Consider the following 20,275-nt stretch of genomic DNA (forward strand, 5'->3'; position numbering starts at 1 on the left):
TACGGATCCAACATGGTTGCAGCAGACATGAAACTCCCTTTAGCTGTAGACGGCATTTTAAATTTTAGAGCGCAAGTTGATTTTAAAAGAAGTACAACGTTTGACTTGAAACTCCTGTTTCACCACCAAAAAGGATGTTTTAGCCTTGCTTCCGACAGGATTTGCCGGGGGACAGCGGAGCCGCCCAGAGACCCGCAGCTGCTTGTTTATTGCCCATAAAATCAGTGGATGTGTGTGGCTGAATGACATGAGAGGGAATAAGGCGTAAAAATAAAGAATCTTGCAGAAAGCGAGAACTGGAGAAGCAAAGCAGCAAGCAACACTCTCTTGCTCACACACACAGACACACACACACACACACACACACACACACACACACACCAACACTGCCGGTAGACAGTGAGCAGCCAGAGTCAGAACATGCTGCAGAAAAACGTGAGCTGAGATGAGCTAGTCTGGCTATGTAAACATTAATTTCTGTCGCTCTACATACGTCATCTGGTATAACTGATACAATTGGCTAAGAGCTACCTACAGACGCTTTTGATAGACATTCTTAGCGCCCAATAAATGGCTCTGGAGGATCGTAAACCACGCCTCCTCTACGGAGAAATGAATGGTTGGTTTCCAGACTAATTTCATTTGTGATTAGTCTGGCGATAGCCAGGCTAGGGGAAGCACTGAATATGAATTAATATTTTAATTTATTGTGTATACCTACTTAGTAACAGCTGTTCCCTAAATCTATAGCCATTAAGTCACAGGTTGACATCAGAACAGCTCGCAAAATTAGTATTTTTAACAGTGCTGTAGTTATGTCATTTTGTCATTTAACAGTTTCACCAGTCCGATGCCATTGATAAATTAGGCATTAATAAAAAGTGACAAGCTTTTCTAGGGTTATCATTATCATTAGAACAGACTTTGTTAGTATCTAAGGAGAGAGAAGAAGGGTGAAAATGCTAGAAAATCCTTACCATTGTTTTTCTCACTGTCAGCTGGCTTCATTTGGATTGGGTGGTGCATCTGAATAAAACAACAAATAATATATTAATACTCATGATAATGAAATATGCACATCTGTGTTGTGTGATGTATTCCAGTAAGGTTTGCAGAGATTCCATGTCCATGTCAATAATTTCTGGGAACTAGCATGATTGTTGGTGTACAGCAGGCAGTCATAGTATGAAGGTCACTTGTGATACTGTTATACACTAGAAAGCCTAACTGCAGTAACTACATTTTGGTCAAAATTAAAACTCAAAAATGAACTCCTTGAACCCGTTTTATCTTGTGACAAAGTTTTAGATTTCAACTGCTCTGGATATATACTAATTTAAACATGAAAACAATAGAAATTATAAGTTTATTTGAAATGGAAATTATTATCTAGATAGTAATTAAGTAAAAAGTGAGATAAAATTATATTAAGACTAAACTATAACATTTCTTTATAACATTAAGTCTAAAATTCACACATCTTTGAATGGAGTTGTTAAAACACTTTTAAATAAACTTATAACAAAATCAATTTGAAAATGTTTCTTCACTGAAAACAAAATATAAAAGCTGAAAGAAGACAACAACATTGTAGTTACTGTACTCTGTTTATCATTACTATAAGAACCTTTTACAGCAATGCAGTAACTACGTTTTTGGGGTCAAAGGACACCATCTTAGCATCAGCAAAAGGCCTTTAAAAGGTCCACAGTCTGAATTTGCACATATTTTTCTTGCTGTTTGTTCTTGTTTTCGCAGAACAGGCTGCTTTGTGATTGCTTTTCTACTCTCTACACAAAGACTGGAAGTGTGTATTTTTTGTTTTTTTTTTGTCCATCATGTGTCCGCTTCATGATTTTTTAGCATAAAAATGACTGACCTACCTATAACATTTGGCTGGCCAGTTAAAACACGTTAAAAAAACTTTAAAGCAGTTTTTCTCAGTTTAACCTTTTGCTAGTTACTGCAGTTAGACTTTGTAGGGCTGTATCCAATCCAATCCACTTTATTTGTATAGCACATTTAAACAACAAAAACATCTCCAAAGTGCTGTACATAGAATCAACAATAAAACAAACATTTCCATATAACAATCAGCAATAAATAATAAGTGTATAAATCTAAAATGATGCTATAAATAAAACAATACAATCAAACAGATAAACATAGTAAAATAAATAAAAGACACAGAGGACCACAAAACTCACGCAAAGTTAAAAAGCCAAGGAATAAAAATGGTAAGGATGTCTTAAACCAATTTCAAATACAGGCATTGGGGCCAATCAAGGCATTTTAAGTGATTGCATTGGCTAGTGGCTAGCTATTTAGCCTAGGCTGATCCTTAGTTTTAGTCAGCTGTCACACAGGTGTTTTTACTTTCAAAGCTGTCGTGCACAGCAACACGAGTGCAGGCATCATCAAATTTCCGAATCTCTTCTTTCTGTCTCTCTTCTAATCCCTGAGCTCCGTTTGTGTAAGGCCAGGGACTGAGCCCAGCCTGCGGGGAAAGACCACACACCATAAATAACAGCGAAATGCAGTATGGGAGCTTAGTGTGACAGTCTCTTGCATTCTGCTTTCATCTATTGTGTATGGTAATTCACCACGGGCAGGGCCAGGACCCTGCTCAGAGGAGAGACAGACAGCTGCACCCATGGCCTTTCTAAGAGAAAAGCTGAGCGAGCTAAAAGCATAATAAAAGAAAAATATTTTAAAAAATAACATTCATTTATTAGTAATCTGTGACTGCACCAAAGCAACAAACACTGGAAGAGAAATTTCCTTTAACAACTGTATAATAATAGCAAAAAAAATTCTGCATTTCCTGCAGACAATGCAAGTGAAAGCTGAAATAAATCAAATAGCTTTCTATTATGTAGAAAAGTTAGTTATTCATCTTGAATTAGGGTCGGGCAATATATCGATATAAAAGATATATTGATACATTTTAAATGTGATATGGAATTATACCATATCGCATATATCAATATAGTTCAATTTCTTTTCTTTCTTTATATATAAATGCAGCCCTTACTAGGGTTTGTCATATTTAGTTATTTTGTAATGTTCGTTATTCTTTTCTCATAAATATATTTATTCCAGATAAAGATTGGCCTATTTTATTTCATAGGCTATTTTTATTTAAGATATATTTTTATTTTAATGTGCACTTTATGGAGCTTTGATTTAAAAAAAAAAAAAAAAAGGTTCTCCTGTTATACAGTATTTATTTTCACTTAAATAAATGGTTTCAATAAAACTACTTGTGACATGTCATATTTGACTTTGACTGAACATTTGCTCTCACTTTGCGACAAAAATATCGGAATATATATATCGTATATCGATATTCAGCCTAAATATATCGGCTATCCAGCCCTATCTTGAATATTTAAATGTTGTAATAAATCGAATATACTGTTAAAAACCTGAACACTAAAATGTATGTTGCAGGTGGAAGCTGCAATGTATTACCTAAGGTAGAAAAAATTGAATACAAGCGTGGATGTCCATAAAGAGCAAAATGTTTTGATAGTTGAATAGTTTTTGTAGCTTAAAATGTGAAGAATTAATCAATCCAAAAAATGATGTGACCTATTTAAAGCTTAAATGAGGTATAAAGGTATGCAGAAGTAGTTACATTTCTAATTGAAGTAAATTAAAGAAATGTTTGAAGATACCGTAATCCCAGTCCCTTTTAATATTGGAAAATATGGAAAAGCTTTAAATTTGATTCATTTACCATCTCATCTCATCCACGAGGAGTACCACTGCTTCTATTACCTCGTTGGTGATTTTAGAAGCAAGCTAAACATGAGATGAAGAGAACTGTGTAAGGGCTGAAAGAAGAAATCCTGTCTTTAAATATTACTGGGGGAGTGAAAATAGTAGTGAAAATAGTAGAAAAAAAGCAATATTGTTGCAGCACAATACTTAAAGAGCTAAACAGTTTTAAATTATTCAATGTATGTATGTGTAAAGGTTTAGAATAGAATCTGTGTCCAAGTCAGCTGTGACAGGGCAATGACTGAATGCTCCTGCAAAAACAGTATTTTGAACATTCATTGGAATCTGTTATTGAGGCAGTTAGAAATAGCTTTCTAAGCAGCAGAGACACAAAACAATACAACTCAGAAGCGTTACTAAGAAATTAAGGTTTACTGATTTTCTAGATTTTTTCCTACTCTCACCCAGTTCCCAATATAGACATGTCACAACCAAGATTATTATAGTTAACCAAAACTAGAAACTGAATATAAATAAAAATAAAAACGAGAGTTTTTGAAAAAACGATAACTAACTGAAACTGTATTGTGTGGTTACAAAACTAAAACTAACTAAAATTATAGAGAAAATGTCCTTCGTTTTCATCTTTGTCAACTTTTTTCATACGTAAACCTTTTTGGTTGATATGAAATCTATTTCCTCTATCTGGTTTTATGACTTAATAAACTTATTGTGACTGAGATGGATCAGACAAAGGAAATAAAGGAAACATTTATTGTGACCTTATTGAATCTGGCACCCAACAAATACCCCATTACAAAAAACTAAAACTAATAAAAACTAAACTAAAACTAAGCATTTTCCAAAAAATAAAAACATATTAATACTAGCAAACACACTCTAAAAACTCATTAAAAATAACTGAATTTGAAAATAAAAAATCACAACAAAATTAAAACTAAAACTAATGAAAAATCCAAAACTATTATAACCTTGGTGCTAACTGATGGGACCTCTGTTCAGTAGCAATGGCCAGAGGTATGCAATTGGTTATTGTATTGTTTCTTTGTCAGTTTTTTGTTAGAACAAGTTTCTGTAAAATCTGAATAATCGCCAATGACCACTTCAGGGTTCATACACTTTTTTAGTGGTCAAATTCAAACACTTTTCAAGGACTGTCAAGGTCCATTTTCAAGCTTTTCCAGGACCTATCAATGGTTACTAAAAGGGGTAATTTCACTTAACCATACCACCAGCAATGGTATTACACTTTTAACAACTAAACTGGTATGGGAATCTAGGGGCTAGGGGTAAAAGTAAGCTCACAAAAATCATCAATCGGCAGCTGGTGGAACTAAACGTGACCCAAACTAGGAGGAAAGACCCACAAATAGGCCTACTTCAGGAGCCCTCACATCCACTATGGATTAGAAAAACTCCCTTTAGTAAGAAGATACAGGGTAGAGCAACAAGAAACATCTCAGAAACAAGAAGATGCAGGCGAGACACAGGCGGAGTGGTCTTCATTTCAGATAGGCTATAGGCTATTAAGTTTATATCTTCTCTTTTCATTTAAAATGCGGTTATCTCTAGTCAGATTGCAAGAGGAATACAGTAAGAATTCCAAGCATTTACAAGCACTTCCAATCCATTCCAAAATCCAATTCACAATTCACCAATTCACAATCCAAAATCCAAGCACTTTTCAAACCTTTAAATTCAACATTAAAATTCAAGAATTTTAAAGGATTTCAAGCACCCGTACAAACCCTGCAACTTGAAATACCTGGATACAGCACGTGCATAAGCAAGCAACACAATACCAAAAAAGGCATGTGTGACCTAGGTGGTGAAAGCAACCTGATAATAGGATCTGACACCCAACATTCGTCTCCTATGTAATCTTCTCGTCAAGACTTCAAGTGACAGTGACCTCTGGCATCATCTAGAATATATAGAACTATATATTTAACTTAACTTACATCCATAACTCTCGTTCTATTTCATTCTTCCTCAATAAAAAACCAGGACCCATATCAACAAGGTGATGAGAAATCTGAGATAAACAGCTGCTGCCACAGGATAGCTTGGGCAACCACATGAACTCTTAGGGCGTTTTCACACCTGAAAGTCTGAACCAAGGTCCGTGTTCTGTTACATTGTCTACATTTGGTCCTGTTGGTTTTGGTTTCACACTGCAAAACTATTAACGGACTTTACAAGACAATTCTATTGGACACGTTATCTCCCTGTGTACTTCTGCAGCTCATTTTGTTTTGGTTACGCTGCGTTGTTAGGCCGGCCGGCATCTGACCTCAGTGTTACTTCCTTAACGTGTTTACACTAAATGAATCCAGCGAGCCACCTTTTACCTGTGGTAATACTTTTGCTGCTCTTTTGCTACCAGCAGCACCAGCTTAATGAGCAATATGTGAGAGTGCTTGGTATTCGCAAGATGAGCCTCCTCATCATGCCAAAACTGTATCGCCGTCGACAGGAGAGGAGGAGAAAACGGCTCGCAATCCTGACAGTTATGGCAAAAAACTTCCTGTCATTGATACAAAGGACCGAGACCACCTCTTTTGGTCGGACCAAACTTTGGTCCTTTGGTGCGGACCGTGGTCCACGGCACCTTTCACACCTGGAATTTGAGTTTGGATCAAACTGAAAAGTCCTAAAGTCCATTCCAAACGAGATAGGTGTGAAAGCGCCCTTAGAAGCCAGCAACGGTACCGGAGGAAGCCCAAGCAGCTGCAACACAGATGCCACTCAATGCAGCCCAAGAAGTGGAGATGCTCCTGGTTGTATGACATTTCACTGGTAAACCTGGAGGCCCCTGGCCTATGCCTGAGACATGACAATATTAGCCCAGTTCAAGAATCTGTGTTTGGACAAGGCACAAGCCTTACTGTGCCTTCCATAACAGACAGAAAACAGTGCATCAGTCTCAGTGAACCCATTCAACACATCTATGTCCTGTCTCACAGTCAGCACATGACAGAGTACTTTGGCATTAGCAATAAGTTCTTCTGCCCCTTGCTGCAGGGCAAAACTGCCAAAAACTCACTTAATAACAAAAACTGGAATTGAAAAAACATTTTTCGTTAACTGAAATAAAAATAAAAACGAGAGTTTAAAAAAAACCGATAACTAACTGAAACGGTATTTTGGGGTAACAAAACTAAAACTAACTAAAATTATAGTGAAAATGTCCTTCGTTTTCGTCTTTGTCAACTTTTTTCATATGTAAACCTTTTTGGTTGATATGAAATCGATTTAATCTATCTGGTTTTATGACTTAATAAACTTATTGGGGCTGAGATGGATCAGACAAAGGACATAAAGGAAACATTTATTGTGACACCCGACAAACACCCCATGACAAAAAACTAAAACTAACACTCAAACTAATAAAAACTAAACTAAAACTAAGCATTTTCCAAAAAATAAAAACGAATTAAAACTAGCAAACACACTCTAAAAACTCATGAACACTAACTGAATTTGAAAACAAAAATTGTCAACAAAATTAAAACTAAAACTCCAAAAAATCCAAAATTATTATAACCTTGTGTCCACTCGCCCAGAGTGGGGTTTTGCAGGAAAGCATGCCGCAGCCCTGTTCTGTAGTGTCAAATGCATTGCCCTAAGACTTGTTAAATGAGGAAAGGCCCACTGAAGGAGCCTCTGGGCCTCTTGTCACAGAGGAACCAAAGCCACCCTCAGCAGTGCTCCCAGTCCTGGCCAACCTAGCCATCCTCAGTGCTGCCTCACATGTTGGATGCCAAGGCTTGGTGGACATCTGTCATGGACAGCCTCCAGGCTGTGAGTGATCTCAAAGGAGTCACAAACAGAGACAATAGTCGCAAAGTAGCAGTAGAGTGAGGAACGCTCAGTCACAAATCATTAATAACCCTTTGATGCACAACATGAGTTTAAAGTGACCCGATATGTATGAGTTTTTATGTTCTATATCTTTGTAATACATTTTTTTCATCATTCAGTGTTCCAGGTTTTCCTCAGTTAGTTTGTTTTTGATCATCATACATCTTAATTTTATGTTTTCCTTTATTCATTTTTTAATAAAATCTCATTTTGTGTCACTACTCTTCTAATGCACAACATGGGTGAAAAATGACCCATAAAGCTAGCCATATAGCTAGCTAAGTAATGTGCTAAGTAGGGGTGTAACGAAATCTCGTGCCACAAGATCTCGCAAGGTTAAACTCGACGATATTTCTCGTCGCTTTAAAAATCAGTCTTGCGAGATTTGGGAGTTATCCAAACTTCTATTTGTTACCTGTGGGGAGAGTAAAATGAAAAGAAGAAGAGAAGGAGGGCAAGCAGCCAGAATGACGTCGCAGGGGCCGGCAGCTCGTTAAGAAGAGTAAGAACGAATCGAAACATTCCTCCTGCAGCAGTCTCTCCCAGCTGCAGTCACAAAGCCGGCTAACAGTTAGCTCTGTAGCAGTACAGTGTGTATGTGCTGCTGCTGTTGCAGGAGGTGTTCACTTAGCGATCTCTGTTTGTTTACAACAAGCACCCGACAATGTTCACAGTTAGCAATGCTGGTTAATTCAAGATCGCTATGTTTATGATAATTAGCCATGCTGCTTTGTTTATGATCAGCTGATGATGTTGTGCAGTTAGCGATGACGGCCACAGTTGCGACTCCCGTGTTTCATCCCTCCTGTTTGTGATCACGGATCACGGTCGAAACTGTCGCTAAGCGATTAGCATACTTCACCTCTGGAGTCTCATTAACCCCTCTGGGGGATTTTATTTTTTTATTTATCTTATTTTAACCTTTATGAATTTTTGTTTTAGTTTCTTGTCTTCTTGTGGAAGAAGAAGTTTATTAAAAGCTCATGCTTACATCATGCATATAAAGAGTTCTCGTGAACCCAATATCGTGTCTCGTCTCGTCTCGTGAGCTGAGAGTATCGTCACACCCCTAGTGCTAAGCTAACTACTTAGCTAACTTCTTGGTTAAGTAGTTAGCTAAGTAGCTTGCTAAGCTACTACTAGCAAGCTACTTAGCCAAGTAGTTAGCTATGTAATAATACAAAAACTTCCTTTCTTCATAAAGTATGAGAGGCAAAATTGAAATAATGATGTGTTTTTCATCAAAAACAAGATATTTACAGAATACTTGGAATATTCAATCATAAAATAAGTTGATATCAAAAGATAGAGCACAGAAACACTCAGCAAGCATTAATAACATGGGAAATGAATGCGGGTCATTTTTGACCCATGTTGTGCATCAAAGGGTTAAATGGTGCTGACACCAAGGCTAATAACGTAGCAGTTTAGCGAGAGACACTCGGCTACAAATCCAAACTCTGCTAGAGTCACCAGCAATTCACACATATCACACCAGAAGGGATTATGAACTTGTAATTAATGGTAACACCATGAAGTCAGTAGCCAATGAGCAAAAAAACATCACTCTCCTTTGCTCACTTCTAAACATTCTATTAGAAACAAAACTGCACAAAGTTAAGTATATTCTGATATGCAATGTTGTTATTTATGTAATATATCATTATAAAGCTCTCTTCGTGCTCTTCATGATCAAACTATACATAGCCATTTCAGATCAATATAACGTTTGACATAAGGCCATTTGCAGGAGAATTCAGAATTTGCCCTATTGCAGCATGAGAAATAGATCCTTCATACCGGCACTGCCAACCGCCAGGGTCATGGACTAAATGTAGAGACAGGGCTCCCAAAAACAGCGTAAGAGCAAAACATCTAGTAAACTGTATAAAATAGCTGTGTAAAAGTTAAAGAGAGCCGTTAACACATAATAGTATGTAAGGAAAGAGGTCCCAAAAAATTGTGTGTGTGTGTGTGTGTGTGTGTGTGTGTGTGTCTGAAACAATGTTTGTATAAATTGATTGATTGATTTTATATCCCCGGTAGGGCTGGGCGATATATCCCGATATATTTAGGCTGAATATCGATATAAGATATACATCCCGATATTTTTGTCGCAAAGTGAGAACAAATGTTCAGTCAAAGCCAAATCTGACATGTCACAAGTAGTTTTATTGAAACCGTTTATTTAAGTGCACATAAATACTGTATAACAACAGGAGTACCTGTTTGGTTTTTTTTCTCAAATAAATATATTTATATAAGAAAAGAATGATGAACATTACAAAAGAACTAAATATGACAAACCCTAGTAAGGGCAGCATTTATATTTAAAGAAAGAAAGAAAAAAAAAGAACTATATCGATATATGTGATATATCGCCCAGCCTTAATCCCTGCCCACTGTAGCGAGTGAGGGGAATCTGCATGTAATTAAACAGGCACACAAACAGACTGGGAGTGTTGATCAATCAATGTGGATGTGGTTAATAATTAGAACAGATGGTGGGATTTCTGTCTATTCAGAAAAAGCTATCCTAAATGTGACAAAAAACAGACTTGACGCATAAAAGTTATGGTAAAATTCCTGTGATTTAAACAGCTGTCTATGGAGAAAATGCTTCACTAAACTAAAATAGTGCCAAGTGAAGGTGGTTTCTAATATGCACAAGGGCTACTCTTTTGTGGTGGAATTGGTGACCTTTTTGCAGTGGCGAACCGTGAGCACTATAGCTGGTCCTTCAGTAGTCCGACCGGCTCCTGTTTTTGCATTTTTCATGTTTTAAAACTAATAAACACAAAGTCTTGCCATCCCCGCTTGTTGCAACTTTAGAAAATATAATCATGTGGGTAAAAAGACTTACAAACATGGACCAAAACGGCTCCATAATACGCACAAAATTCCAAAAGAAATAAAAAAAATAACTAAACAGCATGAAGTGTTCATAATTGCTGTTTTACGCATGCCTCTGTGCGTCTGTTGAAGTTGTAGCTGTTGAAGATTATTAAGGCCAACACCAGTTATCTTGCAGCACAGCCTGGCCATTTGTTCCAGTTAGTTTAAATTTTTATTTATTAAGACTTTTTTTAAGATGAGAGATGTCCAGTCCAAAAAATAACAATAAAATAAAGTACAAAAGAATAAAAGCTTAATAAAAGAATAAAGCATTTCCATCAAAGTCTACATTAAAACTCTGCAGCTTCCTTAAAAAGAACAGACGCTGATTCACCTTTTTACATATGCTGTCAATGTTTGCATCAAATTCAACTTATCATCCAGGACAGGCCAGATATTTATACTGCTGCACTGCTGCCACTGGCTCCCCTTTAATCACACAGTGCAGGAGAGCAGGACTTCCTCCCAAAATCAATGAATATCTCTTTGGTCTTGGCCACATTTATCTGGAGGAAAAACTGTTCACACCAATTAACAAATTCATCAAGTACTGGGCCTTGATACAACAACAGAGTAGGGCTGGGCGATATGGATCAAAAGTCATATCCCAATATATTTAGGCTGATTATCGATATACAATATATATCCCGATATTTTTATCACAAAGTGAAAGCAAATGTTCAGTCAAAGTCAAATATGACATGTCACGAGTATTCTTGAAACCATTTACTTAAGTGAACATAAATACTGTATATTAACTGGAGTACCTTTTTAAAAAAATCAAAGGTCCATAAAGTGCACATTTGAATGAGATTACCTTAAATAAAAATAGCCAAGAAATAAAATAAGCCAATCTATTTCTGAAATAAATATATTTATATGAGAAAAGTATAACGAACATTACAAGAAACCTAATTATGACAAACCCTAGTAAGGGCAGCAATTATATATAAAGAAAGAAAAAAATTAACTATATCGATATATGAGATATGGTCTAATTCCATATCACATTTAAAAATATATCGATATATCTTTTATATCAATATATCGCCCAACCCTATAACAGAGTCATCTGCACACTTAAGGAACAGACGTACCGAATGATTGCTCTGACAGTCATTAGTATAAAGGACAAATAAGAGAGGGAAAAAGACACAGCCCTGAGGGGATCCAGTAGAAGAAGAACAGCTACTGGACAGAGTCCTGTTGAGTCGGACCCTCTGAGACCTATTTGTTAAAAAGTCAATGAGCCAACACACTGTGCTAAAACCAATAAAATTCAGTAAAAGCCTGTGCGCGAGAATATGTTGCTTGATACAAGTAAAACAGGTGAAAAGTCAATAAAAATTAGACGTGCATGATTCTTATTTCCCTACAAAGGGCTCAGTACAGTTAATAAGAGTAACAGTAGCATCCCCCACTCCCCTCTTTGCCTTCTAGGCAAACTGTAAGGAGTCTAACATGAACCTGACTCAAATTTGCGTACACGAGCTGAGAGCAGACGTGAGATCTGATCGTACCGTCCGCTCACGTCCAAATTGATAAATGCCGAGGCTTGCGTAGAAATCGTTTTACGCCCACTTTATGCTCACTTTCTGAAGTACGCACGTTTGATAAATGAGGGCCAATGTCTGGTCAATTTAGGTCTTGCAGCTTGAAGGCCCACTTCAAAAATTAGACAGCTCATTGTTCACCTCTTATATGTCCAAGTCCTTTTTTTGAGAATTAGGGATTGTGGACAGTGGATGTTTAAGGGGAGATAGCAGGTCAACAATAAATGCCACATAGCAGAGGTGAACATCACCTGAAAGCTGTGAACCTGAAGCTACAGCTCAGCACTGTGTGTCAAGTTCTGTTCAAAAATATCTAATAAACATAACTTATTCTTTTTTTGAAACCTATTAAGGTGTATAAGGGTTCATAACATTAATATGCACCCCTTTGAAATCAATTTCCATGTTCAACTATGTCCCATAAGTTGTTGCAGCAATTTTGGGGTTGATACCATTTGTTACACACGTTTGGTGCTGAAATATGCAATTTTATTCATATCAAGAATGGATAAAAATGGGCAAAAAAACCTCCAGACCTTGGCTTCAAAAACTTTCGGGAGATTTCTGTATTTTCAGCCAGCGATTGGATGACAACTTCTGTTCTTCAAACTGCTGAGAACCCTCTTATTGTCAATATACCTAGGACAGCTGCACATCCTCTGAATGCTCTATGTCTCTAGTTGGTGGTTGTAAAGTTTCATGAGGCTGTGATTATCCTAGAGGTCACAGCAGCTCATTTTATACACTGAGGTCTGAATGAACTGAATGAACTGGCTGCTACTGATGAATAACATCATCCCACATGAAGAAAAATAGACTCATTAAATCCACAAGAGTCTCAGCTTTCCACTGATACCCAGTTTATGTCATTCAGCCTGTTTAAGCACCCCAGTATGCACAAATACAGTAGGCAGAAATAAAGTTTTTGCCTTAAACTGCATGTTATCAGCATAAAGTAGGCATGTGTGTAAATAGAAGACTTGTGGGAACCTCGAGAGCTGAAAAACAGTTAATATTAGCAGAATTAAATCTGGAAGAAAATATGTTTAACTCCTCAGCAGCTCAGCCTCAGACATTTTCCAAAGGGACCAGTGACGTTGATAGGTTTTCAATGTAGTGAGTCCCTGGGACCTACAGGTGGTGATCTGAGTGGGTCACTGAGAAATTCAATGTGTCCCTACTAACATTTCTATTTCTTGAGAAATTGTAGTGTTTAACTCGTTTGATCTTGTCAAGTATGGTTACAATTAACTAAAATATTCATGTATGTTCAAAATCTAAATTCCAAATCTGAAAAGTTTATTAGAAAACAACGTCATATCCGCATGACATACAAAATTCGAATAAAATAGCATTTTTGTAGCAACATGAACTCATTTACTCAAGTGCTGTACTGAAGTACAATTCTGAGGTACAACATGTGTGAACAAAGCATAGAACTATGGAAACATCAGTTTATTTACTACTATGAAGTTTGTTTTCTCAATTGTTAAAATGAAATGTGGGTAACACTTTAGATTAGGGAACACATATTCAGCATTAATTAGTTGCTTATTAGCATGCAAATAAATAACATATTGGTTCCTAATTGGCATGGCCTTATTATACAACCAGTAAGTCATTAACTAACAGTTTTCCCTCATTAACCTCAGAATTATTGCTTATTAGTAGTAAGTAAGGAAGTTGTGTGTGGTAGACTAACTGTTAGTCTACCAGTGACCCACTTTGTAGAGTAATGATTGACATTACAATCATCCAAAAGGAGCCACCAGTCACGTCAAAGGTCTGGAGAAGGTGGCTATTTACCGTTTCCATGGTTTCGTTCACCGCTATGTAGAGACTTATAAAGTCCATACAAAGTAAAGCATATTAAGATCATAACTCATATACAACAACTCCCTTACTGACTACTAATAAGCAATAATTCTGAGGTTATTGAGGGAAAACTCTTTGTAAATGTCTTACTGGTTGTATAATAAGGCTATGCAGAATAAGGCATTAATAACTACTTAATAATGACTAATTAAGAGCCAATATGTTACTTATTTGCATGCTGATAAGCAACTAATTTATGTTGAATATGTGTTCCCTAATCTAAAGTGTTGCTAAATGTGTGTTGACTGGCTAGTTGTTGTCGTGGTGGCTACTCGCGTGTCGGGCACACAGGATCTCATACACTGACTAAATGCCCAGGGGCTGAATACAGCCACTGCCTGGTCTGCTGACAGCAACCTTTCTTTTGCTGGTTATTGTGATATGTAACACAAGTTTGTTGTTCACAATATAGGGGTGGGCAATATGGCCCTAAAAGATTATCACGATAGTATAGAGTATTTTTGCAATAACATAAAAATCTAAACTAAAACTAGCAAACTCACTCTAAAAACGAATTAAAACTAACTGAATTTGAAAACAAAATTCACAACAAAATTAAAACTAAAACTAATGAAAAATCCAAAACTATTATAACCTTGCAATGGAATTCACTGTTCCAATGAGGGTCCTCACAAAGATACAAGTACAAAAATGCGTGTGTGTGTGTGTGTGTGTGAGTAAAAAGAAGTTGGCACCATGTAGGACTTTTGTCTTAACATAGTTTTTGTTTCTAATCACTCAGCTAACGTGCCTTAAACACTGAATAAAACTGCTCTCTCAAAAAGATGCTCTCAGGTAGAGAAATGAGGCCCCTCTTTCTCTCCCACCGTCCCTCTCTTCCTTATTGTCTTTCTCCCACCTTCCCACCCCAGGATGCTTTCGTTTTAAGTGCTTGTGCATGCCATTTCTAATCTGCAGAGCTCGAAGAGCACCATGTTGTTTGTTTTTCTGCTCAAAATACTTCCACACAAAATTTCAAGTTTTATCGTTTCACCTTGCAACCCATTATGATCGTTACATAAGAGACGTATCTTAAAACCTAAACAAGCCATGATTATAATAATATTAAAAGCACATAACTCTGAGTGGTTTCCAACAACGACGTCTACATAAGACCATAGTAATTAAATTAATTTACATGAAGAATAAAAATAATGTAAAAAGATTCTTGTTGGAAAATGGTCAATATAGAGTGTGAAGTTTTGTGGATAACTTAAGAAAATAAATGTAGATTGAGTAATATATGTATGCAATGTATTATGCAACAGAAAAAACATAGCTCAATTAATCATAAAAAAGTCTTAAGCTCCATTTCTGGGACTCAAAACCACAACAGAATACGCAAGCCCAGGTTAGTTCCAGCCTCTTAAGTCCCTCAGTCGAGGAAGTCTATGGTTGTAAATCACAAACAATCCCCCAGGGGGCAGTAGGAGTCCACATATTCAATTGCACATCAAAATTGCCACCATTTGGCAAATGTGACATACTGAATGGGAGCTCTTTCTAGATGGACAATTTTTTCTTTTGGGTGGGATAAAAAAATCAACAACGTGCTTGATGGGTATTGACAAGGTTTCAGAGAGCATTTCCTTTTTCACTCTAGAGTTAAAAAAAAAAAAAAAAGAGAGAAAAAAGGGAAAAAGTTGGAATATTTTGCAAATGTGTGAAAAACAAAAAGAACATGACCTCTACCAGGAAATGTGTTGATGTTTTTTTATTTTTTTTTAAATTACTGTTATTGTACTGTACTGTAATTTCTTTTTTTGCTTTTATGAAACTAAGTAGCAGCCAAATTCAGCCAGGATCAATGAAATATTCAGCTTTAATCCACTTTTTGGCTTTTACTTGCTAAATCGTGGAGATTCAACCTTAAAGCATCTTCTTCCATTTCCACAAATATGTGTCAGAGTGCTGATGCCAAAGTCACGTCCATGTTGTGAACTGGTTTTGAAATTGCAGCGCTGAATTTAAGCAGGACGTCAAATTACACGTTGACGCAACACATGCACACTTAAGGCTGTTCCTTTAGTGTGTTACACCAGTGATAGAAGGACTCTGGCCTCTGGAGGACCCGACTCTGAAGGAAGGATCCTACCAAGGAAGGATCCTTGACTTTGGGATACAGCCTGAGTGTGTAAGTGTGTGAATGCGCGTGCATGTCTAAGAGAAGGACGGAGAGGTAGGTCAGGGTTTAGACCAGGGGTCTCAAACTCAAATTACCTAGGGGCCACTGGAGGCAGTATCAAAAAGACCAAAAAAAGACAAAATGACAGAAAAAAAGAGACAAAATGACAGAAAAAAAAACCTAAATTATTTAAAAAAGACAAAATGACCAAAAAAGGACACAGAATTACCAAAAAAAGACACAAAATTATTTTTTTTTAAATTACACAAAATGACCCAAAAAAGACACAGAATTACCAAAAAAGACACAAAATTACTAAACAAAAGACACAAAATGACCAAAATAGACACAAAATGACCGAAAAAGACACAAAATGATAGCCACACACAACACAGTAAAGTGCCATTCATATAAAAATCACATTAAACTTTCATATCAAGGTGGGGGCCACAAAATATCGTCACGAGGGCCACAAGTTTGAGACCCATGGTTTACTGGGGATTTCCACCGGACGCGTTACTGCAGCAGCACGTCTCCACAGCGTTTTTGCTGCGTCTTGTCAATTCACACCGGACGCGTTACTGCAGCAGCACGTCAGTTTAGCGAGCCGGCCGTATACACGCGAGATAACGAGATCACGCGATAATCCTGACCATACGGGAGACCGCAAGCTCCCGTGATAAACTTTAAACTCTATTTATACAGTCTATGGATAAACTGTGTGTATAAAGTAAACAACAACAACAAAAACCAACTTACTTTGCTTCTCTGAGGTGAAAGATATGTTGATCTGACCATCTATCCTTATAAAAACAATATATTATGTCATAAATGATTGTATGATGTTCCACTTCAACAATTAGTCTCTTGTCTTCCGTGTCGCCGATCCTCTGAGACCCTTTGATTGATTGATTGCCGATCTGGTGCCCCGGTCGTAACATAACGTTGATGTGAAGTAGTTTTAGGCTGCATGAACTGCGTATTGTGTTTTATTTTGAAAGGGGCGGAAGTGTTTTACGCTGAATCTGAGTCGGACTTCCTGTCTGGTGCGATCTGCTCTGTTGAGATTCACGCGAGTTGGCAGCGTCTCGCGGAGAAATAGAAGTCCTACCTAATGCTCGCGTAGAGACGCTGACGCGACGCTGCAGTAACGTTACGCTACGCGCCCGGTGGAAATGCTCTCATTGATTAGAGTGTTACCTATTTGCAACGTCATACGCGACGCTGACGTTACGCTGCAGTAACGCGCCCGGTGGAAATCAGGCTTTAGACTGACAAAAAACGAAAAAGTTGGAATATTTTGCAAATGCGTGAAAAACAAAAAGGTTGTTGATGCTACATGCAGGCTTACATACTCTTGCATTGTTGACAGTTTGACAGTTGACAGTCAGCAAACTTTTACAAACTTGATAATAACAATAAAAACAATAATATATCTATACAACCAAAAACAATTAGTTTCAACAGCGTTAGTGCTTAGACTGTGAACACAGGACCAGCCTGCTGAATCAGCTCACACACTTCATGGTACAGCCGTTAATGGCCAAATACAGAGAAAAGTCCAAATCTTCCATTTGAACCAACGTGCAATAAAAGGGTAAATTAAGGATGCTATCACTTACCCCTGGCAGAATCTTCATGTTGTGCAGAGCATTCTGTGCTTCCAAGGCTGATTTGCGAGTATAGTATGTTATAAAACAGCAGCCTGCCAGGGAAAACAAAACAGCTGTATCACACATCAGCTCAGTAACAACATGGTGTCTGAAGCTCACACATCAGCTCAGTATGTGTGTGGAAGAGGAGTTAAAAAGCTATGTTTATTGGAAGTCTTTGGCACAGCAATAATGTCATATTTGCCAAATCCACATTTTTGAATAAATAGAAATAATTAAAAAAAACGAAACCCAGTGGAATTTACATGTTAGTTTACCTCACATTCAAATTAAATAGTTTTGCGTGTGCACATTAGAGATGTTCCGATACCGATTCCGATACTTGTGCTGTGGGTATCGGCCGATACTGAGTACTGATCCAATACCAGTATGTTATAAAAAAAATATCATCCCTCACCTGCATGACTGTGATATGATTATCATTGTGGTAAGGCCTGGCTCAGGTTAAACCCTTTGTAAAACATGAATAAATACAGCAGATTCAAGCCATTGATTTTTACATTTATTTTTAAATTAAACAGCAGTAGTGCAACAGCAAATTAAATAAATAAATCTAGATGAATCTATATTTAAATTAAAGTGATGCCACTATAGAACAGGGTTCATACACTTTTGAGTGGTTAAATTCAAACACTTTTCAAGGACTTTCAATTTCCATTTTCAAGCTTTTCCAGAACCTTATACAACAGTTGTAAGTTGCATCTTTTAGATGAGTACTTATATACTAAAAGGGGTAATTTCACTTAACCATACTGACAGCGATGGTATTACGCTTTTAACAACCAAAAGTACAGTTTGCTAATCTCAATATTCAATTCATTATTTTTTTCATTGAGCATGGGATTATCTATAGTCAGATTGCAAGAGAAATACAGGAAGAATTTCAAGCATTTACAAGCACTTTATCCAAAATCCAAGCACTTTGAAAACACCTTGAAAATACAACATTTAAATTCAAGCATTTTCAAGGATTTTTAGCACCCGTACGAACCCTGATAGTAGCTTAACGGAGCGAACCAGTAAATATGTTACTAATTTAATCAATTATGTGGTATCAGATCGGTGCCTGGACTCCAGTACTCGCCGATACCGGTGCCAGCACTTTTAGCAGTATCGGAGCAATTTCTGATACTGGTATCAGAATCGGAACAACTCTTGTGCACATGTTAAAAAAGAAAATTATTTTTTAAAAATTACACAAAATGACCCAAAAAAGACACAGAACTACCAAAAAAGACACAAAATTACAACAACAAAAAAAAGACACACAATGACCAAAAAAGACACAAAATTATTTTTAAAAAATGACACAAAATGACCCAAAAAAGACACAGAATTACCAAAAAAGACACAAAATGACCTAAAAATGACACCGAATTGCCAAAAAAGACACAAAATGACCCAAAAAAAGACACAAAATTACCTAAAAAAAGGACACAGAATTACCAAAAAACACACAAAATGACTGAAAAAAAGACACAAAATGATTTTAAAAAGACACAAAATTGTTATTATTGTGCAGCAGGCTGACCTTTACTTTGTGGTGGATTCTGGCTGCGGTCTCTCAGAACATTTATCTCATAGACTGCTCCATAAGGCTCAAACAGCTCACGGAGCTGCTCCTCAGACCAGGACCGTGGAATCTGTCCCACGAACATCTTAATGGCGTCAACATCTGGTTGGTCTGGGTGGTCCAAAGACCCATTCATCTTCTTCCCACTACAAACAAGAAAACAAACCAAACACGGGTCAATGACATGATGCCAAATATTTCTGTCTGACTGTTTTTTTTTTTCATTTAAAAGAGATTTAAATGCTGAAAATGTCCCATACATGTCCTATCCTACATTGTTCCTTTTTTCAATTATTAAAAGTGTCAAAATCTTATGTGATCTTATGAATCGTATGAGTGTTTTGATAACCTCATTGAAATCACATCTATTCATATTTGTGTTTTATAGTAAAATTGTAAAGAATTCGTATTATATTTCCATCATAGTTTTAAAAACTTTATCCGATTATATTTTTGTGAAATTTAATCTTGTGCAACCATGAAGAAACAACCTCTTTGGGACTTATATGTTGGAGTCCATTCAAAGACAGGAAGTTACATCATATTATAGACCCATGGAAGCAGCAGGTTTGTTACTCAATCTCTAATGTGGAAAAAAATACTTTTTAGTAACATAGTATGTAGTTTGTTGAAAGCTAGCTTGTTTTGTAGCTTGTTTTGGGGAACATGACTGCTCCATGTAAGATGCAGGAATAACGCTAGGAGAATAATTAAGGATCCCAACCAGCCACATAATGGCCTTTTCTCCCTGTTGTGGTGTGGAAGTAGTACCTGAATGCCCTGGACCACAACTGAGAGGCTCTAGTTAGTAAGTCACTAAGTCTATTAACTACATCTAAGGAGGTAACTGACATTATAGAACAAAATGTGAGAACATGATTTTCAAAACTTTGGAAGAAATAAAAAAAAAAAAAACTAACTGTCAAATTTGTACAAAAAAAGATCATCATCGCTATACTTTGCAACAAAA

The 20,275-nt window shown here is 36.8% G+C and overlaps 1 protein-coding gene across 6 annotated transcripts in view; it reads right to left on the minus strand.

Annotated features, from left to right (window-relative positions):
* celf1 (cugbp, Elav-like family member 1) overlaps positions 1–20,275 on the minus strand; it is a 70,427-nt gene that overhangs the window by 33,961 nt on the left and 16,191 nt on the right. For all 6 annotated transcript variants that reach the window (XM_059351250.1, XM_059351274.1, XM_059351266.1 and 3 more), the window contains 3 exons: positions 19,264–19,451; positions 17,682–17,764; positions 978–1,026 (listed from right to left, as the gene is read on the minus strand). In XM_059351250.1, the coding sequence (XP_059207233.1) occupies positions 978–1,026; positions 17,682–17,764; positions 19,264–19,451 (320 nt within the window). The remainder of the gene's footprint in view (positions 1–977; positions 1,027–17,681; positions 17,765–19,263; positions 19,452–20,275) is intronic.

This window comes from Centropristis striata, chromosome 2, assembly GCF_030273125.1.
Source record: "Centropristis striata isolate RG_2023a ecotype Rhode Island chromosome 2, C.striata_1.0, whole genome shotgun sequence".
Taxonomy (NCBI): Eukaryota; Metazoa; Chordata; class Actinopteri; order Perciformes; family Serranidae; genus Centropristis; species Centropristis striata.